This window comes from Lolium perenne, chromosome 4 (genome assembly GCF_019359855.2).
Source record: "Lolium perenne isolate Kyuss_39 chromosome 4, Kyuss_2.0, whole genome shotgun sequence".
In the NCBI taxonomy this organism is placed as follows: domain Eukaryota; kingdom Viridiplantae; phylum Streptophyta; class Magnoliopsida; order Poales; family Poaceae; genus Lolium; species Lolium perenne.
In genome coordinates, this window is record NC_067247.2 from 135,778,168 (window position 1) to 135,800,511 (window position 22,344).

The 22,344-nt window shown below is 44.5% G+C and overlaps 1 protein-coding gene across 1 annotated transcript; it reads right to left on the minus strand.

The window, feature by feature from the left end:
* Positions 1 to 1,646: 1,646 nt before the first annotated feature.
* LOC127293993 (putative protease Do-like 14) lies at positions 1,647 to 6,888 on the minus strand. Its single transcript, XM_051323729.2, has 9 exons — positions 6,642 to 6,888; positions 5,591 to 5,773; positions 5,371 to 5,498; positions 4,567 to 4,778; positions 4,343 to 4,424; positions 3,617 to 3,759; positions 2,761 to 2,881; positions 2,408 to 2,500; positions 1,647 to 2,041 (listed from the first exon to the last, which is right to left on the minus strand). Exons 1-9 carry the CDS (start codon positions 6,832 to 6,834, stop codon positions 1,925 to 1,927), a joined length of 1,272 nt encoding a protein of 423 aa, XP_051179689.1. The 5' UTR covers positions 6,835 to 6,888; the 3' UTR covers positions 1,647 to 1,924.
* Positions 6,889 to 22,344: the final 15,456 nt, after the last annotated feature.

Genomic DNA, 22,344 nt, shown 5'->3' on the forward strand with positions numbered 1-22,344 from the left:
GGTTGGCACAAGTGGGAAATCCGGTCGGCGCCGGGCTTGTCCGGCGTGGCACCCGGTTGACGGGGCCTGGGACCGGGCGCGCCGCCGTGGCGGCCGGTCAGACCGGATCTGGCGCCGGCCTGAACTTGGTATTCTTCCCTTGCGCATGCCTCTCTCTCCTCCCTCGCGCTTCCAGGGGATGTTTTCATGTCCAGCTTCATGACCAACTTCACGTCCAGCTTCTTGTCGAGCTGCTCCTCTCCTCCTCGTGCGATGCTTGCTCCCTCCTCATACCTGATCATACATAAGTAATAGGACTTAGGCAGTATAAAGTTCTCATCGATCAAAGTATCACTTAGGAACAAATTCACCTGTTGTTTAAGTAGCTTCGCACGAGCTTGTGTCATTGGTCCAATCCTGACTTCATTGGACTTGAGCTTCACAGCAGGATCGTCTTCATCTTGTAATGACGGAGGTAATAGTATGGTAGGGATGTCCTCATCAATCCTAGAACATCCCGTTCTAATTGTGCATGGAAAGTATTTGTGCTTAAATAAGATAAGAATATCGTGTGGAATCCGAGATTGGGATGACTGAGGGTTTTGATTAGATCGGTGTTAGCTCGGTTTCATACATTAGCCATATGACCATGTAAATTTAAGTACCTTTGATGATAATGCCTTAAGTAAGAGCTTGAGAATAAGAAGATCACCAAGATCTATCAACCAAATTACACTAGAACCAAGTTCCACAAGATATTGTGCCATGAGAATTGTGTGGATGAACTTTAGTAGGAGAACATTTGATGACAAATATCTCAAAGACCAAAGCCACCTCACAAACAAACATTGTCCAAGCAATTAAACATCAAGCACGGAAGCACCAGAGCATGAATATTTACCACAACATAATTCAACGTAATAGATGTCTTACCATAGTCACACTCACACATATTCTAATTTATTTTTAATCATGACATAATTCAAGAAGCATACGAACAATAACCGTTGAAGATAATTTGTTGTACTCTAAGCAACACAAAACACGCAAGATAAGACTTGCTTATCAACCTCTGTACCATGGCAGGGCATATTCATTGGAGGTAAAATCAGAAGTCGACTTGCATAGATTTGAGTCATGAGAGCAAAACAAAAATAAGATTTGAGTCCCATCTATGTTTTCGCGGTGTGCTTGCTGGCCACCCTCACATCCTCCTTCAAGAGGCGAAGCTTTTTTCGCTTTTCCAATCTATCTATCCTTCTTCCCCATTCACTTCATTTTTTTTTGCCATGATTGACACGATCGTGTCTGCAGGTAGCCTGGTCACTGCAATTAAAGTTTCGTTTGGCCATGTAGACAAACGACCAAAGCGTATCAAGTCTCACTATTTAGGTCGCCAGATCAACATCTAACTGAAACTAGGTCTTTCAACAGTAGTAGCATAGCGTTTCTCTGTAATAGAACTTATGTTTCAAAGGCATGATAAAGGTGGATTACAAAACAAATGAACAAAATATCATCAAATATTTTTTTGCTTTCTGCTTGTAAAAGAATCAAATTAGTTGGTGCAATCGTGTCATTTTTGTTCTAGCTTAACCCCTGACGATAAGGCTTTGACAAGTTTTTTCCAGTATTCAGAATTAAACATATATATACACTTACTGAAATGCCAGACTTGCATGTATAGCCCAAAAGAAGGAAAATGAACCTCAGTTTGTCAACATATGATACAAATGACTCATTTTGTAGCTCCGCACTGCATTACCACACCCATATTGCCTATGGTTTTTCCCCTTCTGGGGAAAAAGATTGATCAGCCTTTCCTAGTTACTCGTTCGAACTCAGCATAACATCTATGGCTATAAAAAATATATTCCAAGGAAAATCATAGTTGTACTAGAAGATTCTCCTCCTAGTTCGTTAACTTCAATCAGATAATTGTGGGTCATCTGCTGGCATCTGCTTCCTCTGGTATAACTGTCAAAGTCACAGATACATTGTTCGCCCTTTTCACAAGAACTTCAATTGGCACTCCAACCTTGTCCCCCATGATATCAATTATCTGCAATGAATACTTTATCAACTCATCTGTACAAACAAATAAAATGATACTTTGATGCGTTGAAATGAGATTTAAGAATGTGATGTACAGATAACTGAAAAGAAAACCCCAGAAGGGCATAATACATGTTAGCTGGCAGGCACCAACGACCACTACTCTAGCACCTATATAAACCAAATTCCGTATTAAATGACATAACTACTACTACCTCCATTCCAAAATATAAGATGTTCTGGTAGACTAAAATAGCCTACCAAAACGTCTTATATTTTTGGAACAGCGGTAGTACTTTCAAAAGAAGGAAAATTTCAAGCGATACAAATTTAAGATACCCAGCCCACAGAACACAGAGGTTTTCCTGATTACCTCTTTGATACTTTCCACTGGTTTACCATCAAACTCAACAACTACATCCCCAGGAGCAAATCCTGCACGTTCAGCTGGGCATCCTGGTGTAACCTGGTTGTCCACTCAACTAGTGTTAGCATCACCTAATTGTTATCATAATTGTTGCATGCTAAAACATATAACATTAGAAAAGTCACACTTTAGAAGAATAAGAGGTCAGAAACAGCAGGAATGTAAGAAGAAGAAAAAGATAATGGGCTGTGATAACTAGAATTCTAAAACAAATTTAATTTGAGCTAATAGAAAGTTAATAGAAAGTCCTCCAGGCTGCAGAATGACTCATCACATGAGACGAATTAAGAATAGCTTACCATTGGAACAAGCACACCTTTCCTTACATCTGGAAAAGAACTTGATCTTTCTTTAAGTTGTGCAATGACCATTGGGTTAAGATCAAGCATCTTTAAACCAAGCCACGGTCGTACAACTCTCCTGCATTGCACATTAGACAGATCTAAGTAGCTGCCAAGAATAACAACCAGGCTCACAGTTCATTTGAGAAAGTAACATCATGCTGGACTTCAGTCAAAACTATGTACATACTGTGGGCCATTCACTACTAAAGTTATTTGAGTTTTCTGGGCACAACACACACAAATGAGAGAGTTTAACAACTCACTCGCTCAACCTAAAATTCCACCTACTGTACTAAAGAAGGCAAAGTTTGTTTAATTTAACCCTAATTGCATCAATGTTTTGAAGTGGAAAATTGTGATGAACTGATAAATAATGTGAACATGAGATGACTCATGCACGAGAACATTATATATGGTCTACAATAGTAAAAGAAGGAGATGTACGCTGCAACAGAGACAAAAAGGTTCGATATAGTTGTAATGCCTGGTATGCTCTCGTGATTCGCTGTATCAGTGTTCAAACTTAATCGTGAATGCTAGACTTCTAGGTGGTGTGCATGCAGTATCATTTAGTTAAGTAATCCAACGAATCTATTTGCAAAAGGTGAACACACATAGAATCACTATCATCATGCCACTTTATTTAACTAAAAAAAATACCTAACTTGGCAAAACATACATTATAGTCACTCCAAATGTGTAGCTCAATAGCCCAAACTAAATAAAGAAATTCCTCAAGGGAAGACAAAATACAAAGCAGTGTACAATAGTTAAATGTTGCTAACATCATACAACTGAAAGTAAGGCATACCCATTTCTCTTGAAGTGCTCCACAATTTTCACAATAGAGTCAATTGGTACTGCAAAGCTCAAGCCATCTGCATCCCAAACTTTCATCACATTAACTCCAATAATCTCACCATCGAGGTTCACAAGAGGGCCTCCAGAGTTTCCCTGTAGCATGCAAATGCGTTCAGAGTTTGTACTAGAGAAATTTAGAGACCAAAACAGAAGCACCAACAAAAACACACATATGCTTGTATATCAGGTAAGTAAGAGGCTACACTGGCACCAAAAAATAAAGGCTGCCTTGTTCTTTAGGATTAGCCCAAGAAAAAAACAGGTACACAAAATAAAGTGGCAATGATACAAAAAAAAATTGGGAAAAGGCAATGATACATTTTGGTAGCCAACCAAACAAACCACTAAACTGCTTGTTGGATACAAGCAGAAACAACAACAATTGCAAATAATTAATTGATTGTTTGCAGATTGCTCTCTTCTTCTGTGTAATGAAAGCCTTAAAGGGGTGATACTGATGGTTACTACTCGGGGTGACAAATTAACCAGAGTAGAAAGTTGAACATTGTAATAGAATAAGGTGCAGGGTAGATAAATAGCATAATACTTTCAAAGTGACGACCATACCCAACATTTTTTCCAGATTTATTGCACCAACAATAAAATCCAAATCTATCAGTATTAATCACTGTTTTCCATATCTCTGCATGTTCAAAGAACAAGAAAAAGGTTTTACCCTATTGATGGCACACTCTGTTTGTAGATACTCCCTCCGTATTCCTCCAAGACCCAGATCACTACTTTTCCGGTCAACACAACTACAAGAAAATGCGGTGTAAGTAGAACAACTGAAGTCATCAGAATGAATAGCAAGCTTGGGAATCAAACGCGAACGTTGTCTCAATGACAGCGAGAGAAAATTAAAGCAAAAAACAGTTCAGGTTTTAGGGAAATCCTAACCTCACAATGCCAGATGTAACTGTGTTCTGAAGAGAAAGTGGGCAGCCCAAAGCAACAACATGTTCACCTGGTCGAATATTACATGATGATCCAAGTCTTGCAGCTGGTAAAGGTGTCTTTGATTTAATTTTCACAACAGCGATATCCGAGTGGCGGTCAGCATTGACGACATGACCTTCAAATTCACGACCATCTTGTAAAGTCACACTAACCTGTTATGATCTACCAATTTGTGAGGCAAGAATGAGATAATAAAAAAACGTGTATTAAAAGCTATTCTCCTGGATTAACCCAAATGTTGGTGGAACTTTTTTAAAAACTAAGCAAGATGATAGAAGTTAAAGTAAATATAAATACTAAATAATATACCTTAACCATCGCTACTGTGTGAAATTTGTGAGAAAAGGAACAGTGGATATCTATTATACTATGGCTTGGGGTCGACTTTGGCCTATGCTATAGTCTAGAACTTCATGCCTAGTACTCAGATTCTATAACTGGAAAGAATGGTGAATGACCAAGGACACTCCATTAATCCATGCATAGTGTTCCCAAACATTTAACGGGAAATTTACCCAAACATTTACATGTGTAACTTTTTCCGAATTGTTTTATATCTGGAAGTTAGTTTTCGCGCACACGAGTAGGTCGTCCTGGCTAGACCTTTGAGTTTCCAACATTTTAGGAACTCCAGCAATATTCATGCATCATGATAGTTCCATTTGTAATAGCATTGACACAGTCGTCCCAGAACAGGTAACTCAAGATGGACACGTAAGGTACTGGCAGTGCCAAGTTAATAACCTTTCCCCTTAGAATTGCTTTCGTGCTTTGAAAATCTGCAACAACATGGGCACATGTCAATATCGTCCCATCTGGATCTATTATAGTTCCTGATCCAATGCTCTTCTCTAGAGCCCATCCATGAATCTCTACAAAAAAAAAAAGAGTTGCACAAGTTTACTACGGATAGCTAGTGAAACAGGTAATTAATTGACCATTTCCACTGCAGTTACATTCTCACCATGCATACAGGAAATGTTTACAACAGCAGGACCAACTGCAGCTGCAGCATTGGCAATTGAATCCCTGCCTAGACATCCTCGGCCACATCTCGAATCATCTGAAATTCCACCAGAACCTTGGTTGCCCGCGTTAATGGGTGCATCCGATGCAGATGCAAAGGAATTTAGTATAGGAAATGCCCCTGCAAAAACAAATTTGGACACAGTAAGATCTTCTGAAAAGCAAGCTCTGCAATGAACAGGCAATAGACTCAATTACTAGGAAAAACATAGTGCCACACATATGCGCATTGCTATGATGTATATGGGATTTCACATAGTGCTCTAATACCAACCCGCAGCTCCGCCACCAAATTGGTCTTCAACTAGGGTTTTTCATACATAACACAGTTGATTCCAGAGTCCATAAACACGCCTCAATTTAATTTAACTACTCATTAAGAACAAGTGCTCATTAGACACAGTTGTGCGCAAATACATAATTTGTTCCAAGGAAACTTTTTAAGCTTTTCCCAACGCAAATCTTTAGCCTTAGTAAATTCTATTTTATCAGATGACTAACTATATTTTACCATTTCAAATTTCTATGAGCATATCTATACCGATACTACTAATACAGGTAATACAGGTATGAGATGTGATGGGATATTGATCATCTAAACCATCCATCATATCGGCTCATAACCATATAAGGTGGAACACTGGAACTTCCTCGCGTTTCCAAATAAAAATTTAGTTGTCTACACTGCATTTTTGTGCTAGCTAATCACATATTCGGAATTTCGGATGGGTTTCATCTTGCAAAATTTCCAAACACTACCAACGCTAGTACAAAATAATATCACACAGAGCTGTGTGAATGCACAGTGTTGCCGCCATATAAACAACAGCTTGCTGTCTCGAATTAACTTGGGAGCTCTGTTCATGGTACCACAATGCAACTTATATACAGATTATGGATAATCGCGAGTTAACGACACGACCTGCTCATACGGGGGTGACAACCAAACACTAGCACAGGCCAGCATATGAGGCGTCGAGGAATCGAACCTTGCCACGGCGCGAGGAGGGGGTTGCGGGAGGGGAGCACCGTGGATGCGGCGGAGAGAAGATGGCGGAGCGGCGTGGAGACCGAGACGCTGACGTCCGTGGCGTAGTCGCGGCGGTCGAGGAGGCCCCCCGCTCCCGCCGCGGCGGCGCCGGCGGCGAGGAGGAGGGCTGCGCGGCGCGGGTTCCGGAACATTCTCGAGTTTGCGGGATCGCTGTGGACTCGGCGGCGTGTCACTGGATTGTGGCAGAAGCAATGTTTCGGGGGAGAAGAAAATGTAGCAGCGCTGTCAGATAATGTGCCGTGTGGTCCAATTAGCCGTGCCGGACTGGGCTGATTTTGTGCTTGGGCCTGGACGTGTTTGATCCATGAAACAGGCAACCACACCGAACTGGCAAAACAAATACACCGACCAGGCCGGTGGTTACACCACGCCGCACACCCTGGTGCTGACATAGGCCTGGCTCATAACAGCGAATTCATTTCTCTAGCCGGTTTTCTCTTTGCTATTTTAAGTTTTCAAGGTTTTAACGGTTTTCTGCCAGGTTTTTGATTTCAATTTATTTTACTACATTTTTAAATTTTAATTAGGAAAATATTTTAATTTGAAAATATTCGAATTTCTAAATTCATTCAAATTAAAATTTTGTTCAGATTTTGAAATTTGTTCAAGTTTCGAAATTTGTTTAGATTAAAAAAAATCAGATTTCAAATTTGTTTAAGTTTTCAAATTTGTTCAACTTTAAAAAATGTTCATTTTTGAAAAATATTTACATTTTCTAAAAAATATGTATATTTCAAAAATTGTTCAAAGTTTAAATTGCTCAGATCTAAAAAAAGTTCAAAAAATTTAAAAGTATTTTTTTAAAATTATTTAGTTTTGAAAAAACGTTTAGATTTTGAAAAAAATGAAAAAACAAGCATAAAAAACATCAGAAAAAAAACATAGAAAAGGAAAGCAGAGTTACCTGATGATGGGCTGTGGCCCATCAAACTGCCGCTGGTGTGGGGTGTGCTGCTCACGCCGACCAGATCGGCAAATAGCATCTCCCACTAAACTAGTCGATCCATTTTCTCGCCGATGATAGGGCCGAGCTAGGGTTCATCGCCCTGCCGCTGTGGTCCTTCGCCGGATCTACTCCAACCCACCCAGAATCAAGACTAGGTGAGAAAACTTCAAGAGCTCCTCTGGCGCGCACATATATTATCTAATTCTTGTAGATTTAACTTGGTGATTGTTTTACCGCTCTCGCTCCCCCGAACCCCTCTCTCTGTTTCTTCCAATTCCAGGGCCGGTCGGCCCCTCCCCTCTCCTCTCCGGCTGCGGCCGACGTTGAGAAGGTGAGGGTCCCTCCCTATACAGCAAGTAGTCTAGGTGTAGTAGTAGACTAGGTTTAGTTTTTCGTCGAGGTTGTGCTTTGGTTTGCCTCAATTGCGTAGGCGAGATGCCGCGGGGTCTTCCCGTCCTGCTGCCGTCGCGCAGCGCTGGATGGTCGCCGGAGCCTCCTCCCGAGAGCTTCCGAGCTGGGAGCCCAGCGTGGGGGCTGGATCTGGCGGGACCTCTCCCAATAAGCGCGGCTGCAGTTCAGTTGGGGTCAAGGAGGGCGTTGCTCTTCTTCCATGCCGTCATGGTGGCGGGGGAAAGGAGGAGATTGATGCCAATTTTGACTGTAGATCTGAACTGCAGTGGGGAATCTTCTTTGCTGCAGGTGTGCTAGTTCTTCTTTCGAGCTTAGGGCATCTCCAGCAGCGCGACGCAAACGGACGCTGAGCGACCGTTTGCGTCCGCTTTGACCGAAAATGCGTCTGGCACCCTCTCCAGCGGCGCGACGCAAAGTGACCGAGGCGTCCGCAGAGACGCGGACGTGGAAAGTGTCCGCTCGCGTCTCCACCAGGCCCGCCTGGCAGCGGGTCTGCATCGAGGGCACCGCTTCGGCGGTCACCGCTTCCGCGTCTGCGCCGCAGCCTTCGCCATCAATTGCGCGACTGCCTGTTCTGCGCGCGCACTGGCGGGCGGCGGCTGGGCTTCTGCGCCGCCTTCAATGGCATCGTATCCCGCGCGCGGCCGCCCTTAAAAGTCCACCGGCCGCGTTCGTCCTTCGCCCACACCTCCACTCGCAACACCACCGCCGCAGCGCCATGGGGAGGAAGAATAATTTCGAGGCCTCCGGCAGCGGCAGCAAGAGGGTGCCGCTCCCCGTCACGGTGGGGAGGCTCATGCGCGGCAAATGGTTGCCGTGCGACGACGCCTGGTCCGGCATGCAACTCCCTGGCGGCTGGCGGCTCAGCTGCCGCCGGGTGCCCATCCCTCCAGTCCCTGCGCGCGAGCCTGATCGGAGCGTGGAGATCCGGCGAAGGAGGCGGTACCTGCCGCCGGACCTCCGCGCTGATCCGGCGTACGCCATCGACTCGCCCAGTTGGCGTACGTATCTGTCGACGGAGACGGATAGGAGAAGGAGGGTAGGCTTCATGGGCGACAGGGATTTTCCCTTCGCGTCTGCACCGCCGGCTCGTCCACGAAGACAGGAGGCGCCGACGCGTTGTCAATAGGCGCTGACGCGTCGTCAGCAGGCGCAGTACAACGACGACGACCGCGACGAGGAGGACAAAGACACCTACGCTGCCTACGACGACGACGACGACTACATTGAGGCGCTCGCCTACCATAATGAGGAGGTGAAGGACGACAGCGACGACTACGTCGCGGCCGTCTTCCACGAATGGCAGCAGGCCATGGCGGAGGGCCGCAACTTCGAGTTCCCGGAGAACATGACGGACGACGACATGGTGAAGGTCGGCGTCCTGGTCTCCGATAACGACGGGCCTGTGTAGCCGCCGCTGCCCCGCTACGCCACCGGCGTGATGCCGCCGGGCATGTTGGAGGATGAAGCGCTTCGACTGGCGCTACAGGACTCCGCGGCGCCTCCTCCACCGCCGCCACAGTCGTATCCCTGGGCGCCTCCTCCACCGCCGCCACAGCTGTATCCCTGGGCGCCTCCACCGCCGCCACAGCCGCAGCCCTGGGCGCCACCACCGCCGCCACAACCGCAGCCTCCTCCACCTCCAGCACCGGCGGCGCGCCCCGCGTACGCTCCCCCGGATGGCTACTAAACGTGCCTTGTATCTCTCAATAGAGCCGTCAGCATGAAGCTTTACCTTAAAGACCCACCGGGAATCAATCAGATTAACGCCAGAAACAGGGGGAACGAGTCGCCAAGTACCATTGTCCTGTAGGGCAGAAAATTCAACCTCCATAGCATCGCGCCAGTGAGGAAGGCGCAGAGCTTCTTTATAGTTCCGGGGTTCATGAGTATGCTTCGACGCAGAATAAGCCTGCAGAACACAATTCCATGCAACTGTACCATCTGTGCGCTGCTTAGGCTGTTGAATACCTCGACGTAGACGTGTTATAGGGCCAGTCGGTGGAGGAGCAGTAGCAGCAGACGAAGTGGAGTCAGCTGCTGTTGTTGACGGAACAGACGGAGCTGCTGCTACCGAAGAAACAGGTGTCGCGGGCGAGGAGGCCGGCTGTGTCGCTGCCTGGGGGATAGGGGACACCGGTGATGAGCCAGGAGGAGACCGTCCAGAATTGCTGGAGTCGCACGCACGAGAGGCAGGAGCAGCAGTGGACACGCCACGAGCTGCAGTGGCCAGGCCCGGAGCGGGCGCTTGCATGCCGCATGCAGGCACAAAGCCCGAGGTGGAGCCGGCTAAGCCTCCAGCCAAGCCATTGCATGGCTCCACGCAGCCCGAGGCGGGGCTAGCTAAAGCTGTTGTAGTGCATGGTTGCGCGCAGCCCGAGGAGGAGCCATGCATGGGCAGCAAGCCATGCATAGTAGGAGCATGTTGATCGACGTCCCGTGGCGGCGTGGGCGGGATTAAAATTTCCAGTCGACCTCCTCGTCCAGTACCTGGACCATGGTTAGCAAGCAACGGCGAGGCATGTGCATCATCCATAAATTGGTCAGCTGAAAGTAAAGACGACTCCGATATGGGTGGTAGTGTTTGTGAGTTGGGCAAGTTAGCAAAAGGAAACAAATTCTCATCAAAGATGACATCTCTAGATATATAAACTCGATTGGAGGGAACATGGAGACACTTGTATCCTTTATGGAGAGAACTATAACCCAAAAACACACACTTCTTAGACCGAAACTCAAGTTTATGATTATTATATGGTCGAAGATGAGGCCAACAAGCACAGCCAAACACCTTAAAAAAGGTGTAGTCAGGTGTTTCCTTAAGAAGACGCTCAAGAGGAGTTTTCATGTCGATGGTGCGACTAGGAAACCTGTGATGGGGTTCGTAGCATAGAAAACAAAAAATTTCCTACCGCAAGACGAATAAATACAAGATCTAATCTATGGAACACCCAAGATCTAATCTACAAGATCGGAGCAATGAGATTGATGTGAGACTAACCCTCGAAGATTTCCAAAACCTACGAGATTAGATCTCGTTGTTGGTGTAGACGATCATCCCCAGTGGTGCAATCCGGCAGCACTTCCGTACTCGGTCGCGCGTACGGTGTCGATGAAGCCCCTTCCTCTCCCCGTTCCAGCGGGCAGCGGAGGTGTGGTAGATCTCCATGGAATCCCAACAGCACGACGGCGTGGTGGTGGTGGTGGAGGAGGCAAAACTGCAGGGCTTCGCCTAAGCCAGAGCAGCATATGGAGGAGGAGAGGGGCGGCCAGAAGTGGTGGCTAGGGTTGGGTGCGCCCCCTGCCCCCTCCCCTCTTTATATAGGGGGGCAGGTCGGTTGGGTTGGCCCCCTTGCCCCCCAAACCCATCTAGGGCCGGCGGCACAAGGGGGAGGGGGGAATCTTGCCCCCCAAGTTGATCCCCCCTTAGGGTTTTGGGGAAACCCTAAGGGGTGGCCGGCCTGGGCGTTTGAGGCTTGGTGCGCCTGGCCCATTAGGGCTAGGCAGCACCCCCTCGGCCCATGTAGGCCCCCCTAGGTCGTGGGCCCCATGGTGGACCCCTCCGGAACCTTCTAGAACCTTCCAGTCATTCACCGGAAAAATCCTGAACTTTTCCGAAACCTAGAAATCAACTTCCCTTATATGAATCTTATTCTCCGGACCATTCCAGACCTCCTCGTGATGTCCTGGATCCCATCCGAGACTACGAACAAACTTCGGTCTCCATCTCATATTCCGAATCTACTTATGCGACACCGAACCTTAAGCGCGTCACCCTACGGTTCGCGAACTATGCAGACATGGTCGAGACTCCTCTCCGAGCAATAACCAATAGCGGGATCAGGAGATCCATAATGGCTCCCACATATTCAACGATGACTTAGTGATCGATTGAACCATTTACATACGATGCCGATTCCCTTTGTCACGCGATATTTACTTGTCCGAGGTTCGATCATCGGTATCTCCATACCTTGTTCAACCTCGTTACCGACAAGTACTCTTTACTCGTACCATGGTATGTCATCTCTTATGATCCAATCATATGCTTGCAAGCTAATCAGACGACATTCCACCGAGAGGGCCAAGAGTATATCTATCCGTCATCAGGATGGACAAATCCCACTATTGATCCATATGCCTCAACTCATACTTTCCAAATACTTAATTCCATCTTTATAACCACCCATTTATGCAATGGCGTTTGATGTAATCAAAGTACCCTTCCGGTGTAAGTGATTTACATGATCTCATGGTCGAAGGACTTAGGCAACTATGTATCGAAAGCTTATAGAAAATTGAACTTAATGACTTGATCTTATGCTATGCTTATTTGGGTGTGTGTCCATTATATCATTCACCTAATGACATAACCTTATTATTAATAACATCCAATGTTCATGATCATGAAACCATGATCATCCATTAATCAACAAGCTAGTTATACAAGAGACTTACTAGGGACTCCTTGTTGTTTACATAACACACATGTATCAATGTTTCGGTTAATACAATTATAGCATGGGATGTAAACATTTATCACGAACACTAAGATATAACAATAACTAATTTATTATTGCCTCTTGGGCATATCTCCAACAGTCTCCCATTTGCACTAGAGTCAATAATCTAGTTTACATTTGAAAAGATATAACACCTTGGCCTTCTGGTGCTTATCATGTTTTGCTCACGGGAGAGGTTTTTAGTCAACGGATATGACTGTTCAGAAACGTATGTATTTTGCAATTCATTTTCGTCTCAACGCATCACTCATTTTCCAAATGAGTCGGCATTAATTGTATATGCTTAGTCCTCTGGTGGAACCTTAATTCCGCGGTCTGAAAATAAGTCACTAATATTGTCATACACAATATAGCTTCAAAGTTCTGACACTATCGGAACTACACCAAGTTCTCAAAGAACTCCTTGACTCAACATCCTCAGTCATTGTCAAAACAATGACATACTCTGCCTTCGTTTGTAGAATCCGTCACAATATTTAGAACTCATCTAAATCTAGCATAGACATATTCTAGCTCATTGTGCTACCCTTTTAAATAACACTTAGCCTAATTGAGATTGAAATTTTACTTTTATATGTGACCAAACTAATATCGGTGCAACACTTTACAGCGATTTGTTTGTCATTACCCATATAAAAAAAATATCCTTGGTTCTTCTAAAGCACTCAGGGATATTCTTAATGTTGTCCAATGATCATTACATGAATCATTCTGGTATATGCTCGTAACACTTTAGAGCATAGGACATCTGACTTTGTACATATTATTCGTGATCTAAAATCACTCATGTGTTTTTACTCATCGAGTGTCAAATACACTCAAGTCTTGTTAAACCTTCTTATGGAAAAGAACACTTTCTTAATATTTTTATATTGAACTACTTCAATATTCATTCTATGTACTTCGACTTAAACTTATTATGTGTTTCAATCTATCTTCATAGATCTTGACACTAAATATTTTTCAGTCCATATCCTTTCATTGAAATTAATTCTCAATGAAACCTTTTAATCAAGTATATAATTACATCATTTATAACCAACTATATGTCATCTACATAAAGTATTATAAATATGTCTCAGCGCTCCCACTTAATTTCTTGCAAATACAAGGATCCTCATCGTTTCTAATGAAATCAAAACTCTTTTTGATTATTTCATTCGGTGAAGATTCCAACTCCGCGATACTCACTTCATCCAATTGAAGTGTGTATACCTATCTAGTATTCCACGGACCAGCAAAACTCTTGGTTGTATCTAGTATACATCCTTCATACACACTTCTGGTAAGGAATGTATTTCTGCCATCCTACTATCATATCTCATAAAAGAAATATGTAGAGATTAATAGAATAATCCACATAGACTATAAGCATTGCCACGGAAGATCTAATCTTATCGTAGTCAATTCTTTGAACTTTGTCGTAAACAACTTTTCGATAAGTCAAGCTTCTTTAAGGATATTCCATCCAAGTCCATCTAATTTATAGATCCATTTACTTTCAAAAAGTATTCATCTATCTTGGATTTCATGACGCATAGCCATTTTAACGGAGTCAGGGCCCATCATAACTTCTTTGTTTACTGTTGGTTTATTGATACGTCCAAAACGTATCCACTTTCCCGAACACTTTTGCTATTGTTTTGCCTCTAATTTGTGTATTTTGGATACAACTAACACGGACTAACGCTGTTTTCAGCAGAATTGCCCTGGTGTCTCGTTTTTGTGCAGAAATTCAACTTTCGGGAAAATCCCCGGAATTTATGTCGAAGGGCTTATTTTTCCAGAAGATTCACAGAGCCAGAAGGGCAGGCCTGGGGGAGGCCCAGGGCCCCCACACACTAGGCCGGCGCGGCCTGGAGGGGGGGCGTGCCGCCCTACTGTGTGGCCGCCTCGGCCAGCCTCTGACGCCCCCCTCTGGACTATTTAAGGGTTTCGATCTAAAATCGCGAAAGGGGAAGTCGAAGTCGCCAGAAACCATCCAGTACGCCGCCACCGTCGCGAAACTCCATCTCGGGACCAGAAACTCCGTTCTGGCACTCCGCCGGGACGGGAAATTGGAGGAGATCATCGCCATCATCACCACTGACGCCTCTCCATCGACCAGCCATGTTTCTCCCATCCATGTGTGAGTAATTCCCCCGCTGTAGGCTGAAGGGGATGGTAGGGATTGGATGAGATTGTTCATGTAATATCATAAGATTGTTAGGGCATAGTGCCTAGTATCCGTAATTGGTACTTTTATGATATTTTTGCAACTTGTTATGCTTAATGCTTGTCACTAGGGCCCGAGTGCCATGATCTCAGATCCGAACATGTTATTGTTTCATGATGATATGCATTGTTTTATGATCTTACCTTCAAGTTGTATACACGTATTGTTGTCCGGAACCCGAGGCCCCAAAGTGACATAAATTGGGACAACCGAAGGGAAAGGCGGTGATATGAGGATCACATGTGTTCACGGAGTGTTAATGCTTTGCTCCGGTGCTCTATTAAAAGGAGTACCTTAATTTCCAGTAGATTCCCTAGAGGCCCGGCTACCACCGGCTGGTAGGACAAAAAGATGTTGTGCAAATTTCTCATTGCGAGCACGTACGACTATATATGGAACACATGCCTATTGATTGATTAGTACTTGGATACCGCTTTATTACTATCTGCAAATTCCCTATCTTGATTGGTACATGAGTTTCTCTCATCCATGCAACGCCCGTTCATCCATCCATGTGCCTACAGTATTTTAATCCTGCTGTTTACTATAATCACTACTGCTGTCTTTGTTACTCTGCTGCTGTTATTTCACTACTGCTACTGCTATAAAACTGTTACTACTGATAAACTCTTGCGAGCAAGTCTGTTTCCAGGTGCAGCTGAATTGACAACTCCGCTGATAAGGCTTACAAATATTCTTTGGCTCCCCTTGTGTCGAATCAACAAATTGGGTTTTACTTCCCTCGAAGACTGTTGCGATCCCCTATACTTGTGAGTCATCAAGACTATTTTCTGGCGCCGTTGCCGGGGAGCATAGCTTTATTTGCAAGTTCACTTGGATTGATATTGTTCGCTGCAAATTCTCCATCATGGGTAAACCTCGCGATACTAAAGTCGCCATATTACCATCCACTACAAGAAAAGGTACAACTCTGAGTACCTCTGCTGCTCTTGATTCACCATCTGTGATAAGTAAACTTGTTTCACCACCACAATCTTCACATGCTGGTATTTCTGCTGAATCTGAGAACTCTTATAATTTTGATGATGCTTCTACTGTACTTGATAATGATGGCTCATTAGGATCTTTTCTAGATGCTACAATTGCTAGGTCTAGACAAATTGAAAATGCTGAAACTTCTAATGAAAATACTGCTACACCTGTTAATTCACCTGAGTCTGTTGAATACTCTAGTGATGATCCTGATGAAGATTATGTGGAACTTGATGATGATTTTATTGATAAATGCAGTGCTACTACTGATGCAAGAAAAATTAAAAAGCTTCTTGCACAACATACTGTTAGATATAAACTATCTCCTGATCCTAAATTTGCCACATCTCCTATAAACATTAAGGATAAGGATTATGATTTTTCTCTTGATTTATCTCATATATCTATTGTTGAGAAAACACCTTTTTGTGGTACTGAAAAAGAAAGTGCTGTTGAACACATGATTGAGCTGTCTACTCTGAGTAGCTTGTTTTCTGATGATGTTAAGAAGCGTACTTATTTCGTTGCTAAAATTTTCCCTTTCTCATTAAAAGATGATGCTAAAACTTGGTATAATAGTTTGCCACCTGATTCTATTGATAGTCCAAGTGATTTGCTTGATGTTTTCTTTCGGAAATACTTTCCTGCTAGTGCTCAACATATTGCTTTGCAGAGAATTTATAATTTTGACCAGGAAGATGGAGAGAAATTTCCTGAGGCTTGGGCGAGATTTTGCTCTCTTATCAGAGCTCGGTCTGGACATGATTTGGAAAAGCACGATTTACTTGATATATTTTATAGTGGACTAACCATTGAGTCTAGGGCATACCTGGAGAGTTGTGCTGGTTGTGTTTTCAGGAAAAGAACTCCAGACGACGCTGAAGAATTATTGGCTAGAATAGGCCGGAATCATGATGATTGGTCTACACCTGAACCAACCCCGACACCAATATTGAAGAAGAGGGGTATGATTAAATTAAATGATGAAGATATGAGGGAAGCCAAGAAATCTCTTAAAGAGAAGGGTATTAAATCCGAAGACGTGAAGAATTTACCTCCCATAGAAGATTTATGCAAGATAACTCTCCCTTCATCCATGATTGAGGTACACTCTCTTGAACGCTTTACTAGGGAAGATATTCCGTACTCAAAACCTCCTGCTCAATGCTTAGATGAGTTTGATAATTATATTGTTAAGCAAAATAATTTCAATATGAGAGTAGAGAATCATTTAATGGAAAATTCTCGAGCTATTAGTGAATTGCATGGTATTGTGGAGAGAACCTCCAGTGATGTTAAGATGCTTGTTAAACATTTTCATATGGTTCAAACTCAAATTGATCAACTCACTAAAGTGCAAAATGACTTGTTAAAAAATAGTTCTAAAGAAAAACATGCTTATGAAGTAACAACTAGAGGTGGTGTTTCCACTCAAGATCCTCTATATCCTGAGGGGCATCCCAAAAGAGTTGAACAAGATTCTCAACGAACTGAAACTAGTGCTCCTTCTAAGAAAAAGAAGAAGAAACATGATAAATATAATGATAAGAATGATGCTTCTGATAAAGAAGAGGTTGAGGATGAACCTGAAAAGCATGCTAAAAATAAAAAGTATACTAAAGAAGATTTTGTTGCTAAGAAACATGGTAATGAAAGAGAACCTTGGGTTCAAAAGCAAATGCATTTTCCTGCTAAGAAACTAAAATCAAAGGAAGAGGAACACTATAATAAATTTTGTGATTGGATGAAACCTTTGTTTTTGCAAATCCCTTTGACTGATGCTATTAAATTGCCTCCTTATTCAAAGTATATGAAAGATATTGTCTCTAATAAAAGGAAAATTCCTAATGAGGAGATTTCCACTATGCTTGCTAATTACTCTTTTAATAGCAAAGTTCCAAAGAAGCTTGGTGACCCAGCAGTAGTAGGAAAACCCTTATAGGCGGAGCTTAGTTCTGTGGCGCACCCCTAAGAATGCGCCACAGAATTTTATTTTGTGGCGCACCAGGAACGGTGCGCCACAGAAATAGCTTAATTTTGTGGCGCACCATGGAACACTGCGCCACAAAAACTTGGTGGGGCCCACACCCTGTCACGCCCAATCATTGGTTTTACTTTTTCTACGGCGCACTGCACTTGGTGCGCCACAGAAATAACGTATTATGTGGCGCACTGGCCTCGGTGCGCCACATAAATAACGTGTTCTGTGGCGCACTGGCCTCGGTGCGCCACAGAAATAACGTGTCCTATATCATGGCTGTACCCCTCCCTCGCCCGTATACCACTCTCTCCCCTCTCCCCTCTCCCCGCGCCGCCGCCTTCCATGGCGAGCGCTGCCGTCGTCGTCGTCATCGCCGCCGCCGCTGCCTTCCTCTGCGAGGGCCGCATGCAGCCACGCTCCACCCATCCCCGCCACCAGCAGCACAAGCCGCTGCGGCGTGGAGGAGGAGGGGCCGGCGCGGCGTCAAGGTGGAGGAGCCGCCGCCGCGTCAAGGTGGAGGAGCCGCCGCGACCTCCACCCCTGCCGTCGTCGTCGGTGAGCTCCTCCACAACTGCCGTCGTCGTCGGTGAGCTCCCTCCCCACCCCTCCCTCTTCCTCCCCCACGAGAGCACAACGTGCTCGATGAAATGCTCGCTCGGTTGGCTGGCCAGGTCGGCGTGGTTCAGGTCGATGTCGGCGACGACGGTCACGTAGGAGTCGTGCTCTTGCTTGTGCTGCTAGGTTTATTGCTGTTGTTGCTCTGGATGCATTGCCCCTAATCGTTTTGCTTCATATGGTGTTCATATGAACACCAGCTACTAGCAGTGACATGCTATATTGGCTCTATCTGCTCCAAAGGTTCCATTTGGAGCCTGGATTGCTAGTGGTTAGTATATTGTTATGCTGCTAATCCTTGTTGTTGCTTGTCTTAAGCAATAGAAATTGTCTATGCCTCTCTGTACTTCCTTACCATTAACTGGTGAGCTAGTGATGCTTATTGGAGTGTTCTATATCAGTGACACTTCTATGCTGCTACTACATATTGGTGTTGGTTATTATCAACTTATATCACTTGATATGCCTGTGTGTCTTACTGGATCATATGTACCTGTTGTTTGTGGAGGTTTACTGCCACTTGTTATTGATGAACCATGTGATGGTAATGATTCAATTTAATTCAATGATGTTAATTTTATTTCCATCCTTTGTTGGAAATAAATCCATGTCTGAACCTGTACAAGGTAATGAAGACTTGCTCACTTGGTATTAATTGCTAGTTGGACATTTGGTTGGTTTTGATGCTACTGGTTCATTTAAATGCATGAAATGCTACTATGGTATGCTACTGTGGTATCCTTGTGAAGAAAATGATGGATTCTTGTGAGCTTATGGTATGCTACTATGCTACTGTGGTATCCTTGTGAAGATTTACTTGATGGATTCTTGTGAGCTTATGGTATGCTACTATGCTTATAATGCTCTGATTAGTGGGGATGCTTACTGGATCATGTGCATATAGTTCATATAGTTCCCTAAAAAGAAAGAATGCTCCCTGGCCAGATGCTTGATGTCTTGGCTCAGCCAATGATGCAAAGGCTGAGGCAAAAACTTGGATAAGAACAGATACTAAAATGTGTGATTTAAATGGAATGCTTATGATGGTATACTAAAATAGAGATATTCACATTAGGGAATCATGTAAATAAATGCCACTGTGGTATCCTTTGAAGAAAATGGGAAGTTTCTGATGGTTTAAAAGACTAGGTGATGCTAGGTTATTAAGTTGGCTGTCAAGGTTGGTTTTATCTGGTTAACTTGGATAGGCTATGTGTTCTTGCTTACTTATGCATATCCATCTCTACTGGATTGACTAGCTCAGGCTTGGCCTCTCTCTTGCCAGCATCACTTGGTTACTACCAAGTGATGAATAATCCCTTATGGTACCTGACTTTGTTTTGAACTCAACTGAGTAATGATAAATTTCTATTTCTTGTTGGCTTTGATGAAAATAGAGATATCCACAGTAGGGGATCATGTAAATGAATGCCACTGTGGTATCCTTTGAAGAAAAAGGACTGTTTCTGATGGTTTTAAAAGGCTAGGTGGTGCTAGGTGATTAAGTTGGCTACCAAGACTTGTCTCATGTGGTTAGCTGGGATATGCTATGTGTTGTTGCTTGTTTAGGCATATCTATCACTTACTGGATTTACTGGTTCTTGATTGGCCTCTCTTTTGCCAGCATCACTTGGTCTATATACCAAGTGATGAATAATCCCTTTGGAGCATCTGCTCCATGCATGCTATGTGTGTTTGAGCATCTTGACTTATGTCACCATGATTGCTGGTTTGGTGGTGTTTTTGTACTTGCCGATGATTAGATGGTTGGTCGATCACTCGTACACTCGGGGGTGGAGCAAGTGAGCCTGGTGTGATGGCACAAATATCAATATCTTGTGCATCCTACCTGGCCTCACTTACTCCATCCCTGGATGTTAATATTTGTTTCGACCAACAAAGTATGATGCATTCCATTTAGTTCATACTAGCTACTTCTTAATTTCATTGGCCTTTCTTCCATTTTAGTGCCGATGATTAAATTGTTTGGTCACTTGTACACTCTGGGGTGGGGCCACTGAGCCTGGTGCGATGGCACAAATATCAATCTCTTGTGCATCCTACCTGGCCTCGCTGACCCCATCCCTGAATGTTAATATTTCTTTCGACCAACAAAGTATGAGGCATATGATATCTAGTTGAGATACCACTTCGCTCTTTCTTCCATTTTAGTGCCGATGATTAGAATGTTTGGTCACCTATACGCCGCAATATACTTTGTAGACGGGCCCCCCTTTCCCCGGCCGCCGTTCCGTGAACGAGTCTTTGACGAGACAACAACGCCGACCTGCCTCTCCGGCGCAGAACCACGCCAGTCCTAGCCGCCTCTCTTGTGGCCACGTCTCCTGCGCCCTGCACTCTTCGCCTTCTTGCCCGGTGAACAATAGACTGATCGTTGGAATAAGGAAGCCGATGACGGCCGATCGCAATCTAATCTTGCGACCGGCCGTCATCGGTTTCCTTATTCCAACGATCAGTCTATTGGTTCACCGGGCAAGAAGGCGAACAGTGCAGGGCGCGGGACACACGACCACAAGGGAGGCGGCTGGGACTACCGTGGTTCTGCACCAGAGAGGCAGATCGGCGTTGTTGTCTCATCAAGGACCCGTTCACGGAACGGCGGCCGGGGAAAGGGGGCCCTTCTGCAAAGTATACTGCGGCGTATACTGTGATGGCGTGTAACTCACACGTTCGTTGGGAACCCCAAGAGGAAGGTATGATGCGCACAGCAGCAAGTTTTCCCTCAGAAAGAAACCAAGGTTTATCGAACCAGGAGGAGCCAAGAAGCACGTTGAAGGTTGATGGCGGCGGGATATAGTGCGGCGCAAGACCAGAGATTCCGACGCCAACGTGGAACCTGCACAACACAACCAAAGTACTTTGCCCCAACGAAACAGCGAGGTTGTCAATCTCACCGGCTTGCTGTAACAAAGGATTAGATGTATAGTGTGGATGGTGATTGTTTGCAGAAAACAAGAGAACAAAGATTGCAAGAGATTGTATTTCAGTATAGAGAATTGGACCGGGGTCCACAGTTCACTAGAGGTGTCTCTCCCATAAGATAAACAGCATGTTGGGTGAACAAATTACAGTTGGGCAATTGACAAATAGAGAGGGCATGACCATGCACATACATATTATGATGAGTATAGTGAGATTTAATTGGGCATTACGACAAAGTACATAGACCGCTATCCAGCATGCATCTATGCCTAAAAAGTCCACCTTCAGGTTATCATCCGAACCCCCTCCAGTATTAAGTTGCTAACAACAGACAATTGGATTAAGTATTGCGCGTAATGTAATCAGTGACTACATCCTTGAACATAGCACCAATGTTTTATCCCTAGTGGCAACAGCACATCCATAACCTTAGAGGTTCTTGTCACCCCTCCAGATTCACGGAGACATGAACCCACTATCGAGCATAAATACTCCCTCTTGGAGTTACTAGCATCAACTTGGCCAGAGCATCTACTAATAACGGAGAGCATGCAAGATCATAAACAACACATAGACATAACTTTGATAATCAACATAACAAGTATTCTCTATTCATCGGATCCCAACAAACGCAACATATAGAATTACAGATAGATGATCTTGATCATGTTAGGCAGCTCACAAGATCCGACAATTAAGCACAATGGGGAGAAGACAACCATCTAGCTACTGCTATGGACCCATAGTCCAGGGGTAGACTACTCACACATCACTCCGGAGGCGACCATGGCGGCGTAGAGTCCTCCGGGAGATGAATCCCCTCTCCGGCAGGGTGCCGGAGGCGATCTCTAGAATCCCCCGAGATGGGATTGGCGGCGGCGGCGTCTCAGTAAGGTTTTCCGTATCGTGGCTCTCGATGCGGGGTTTCGCGACGGAGGCTTTAAGTAGGCGGAAGGGCAGGTCAGGGGGCCACACGAGGGCCCCACACCACAGGTCGGCGCGGCCAAGGGGCAG

What these genes read in the sequence shown, in the direction of transcription:
- LOC127293993 (XM_051323729.2), bottom strand. Translation starts at nt 6,834, where the DNA reads ATGTTCCGGAACCCGCGCCGCGCAGCCCTCCTCCTCGCCGCCGGCGCC. An exon ending in AAGCAATTCTAAGGGGAAAG is followed by an intron (nt 4,779 to 5,370) that starts GTTATTAACTTG and finishes AGATCATAACAG; the next exon opens with GTTAGTGTGACTTTACAAGA. An exon ending in GTTACATCTGGCATTGTGAG is followed by an intron (nt 4,425 to 4,566) that starts GTTAGGATTTCC and finishes ATTTTCTTGTAG; the next exon opens with TTGTGTTGACCGGAAAAGTA.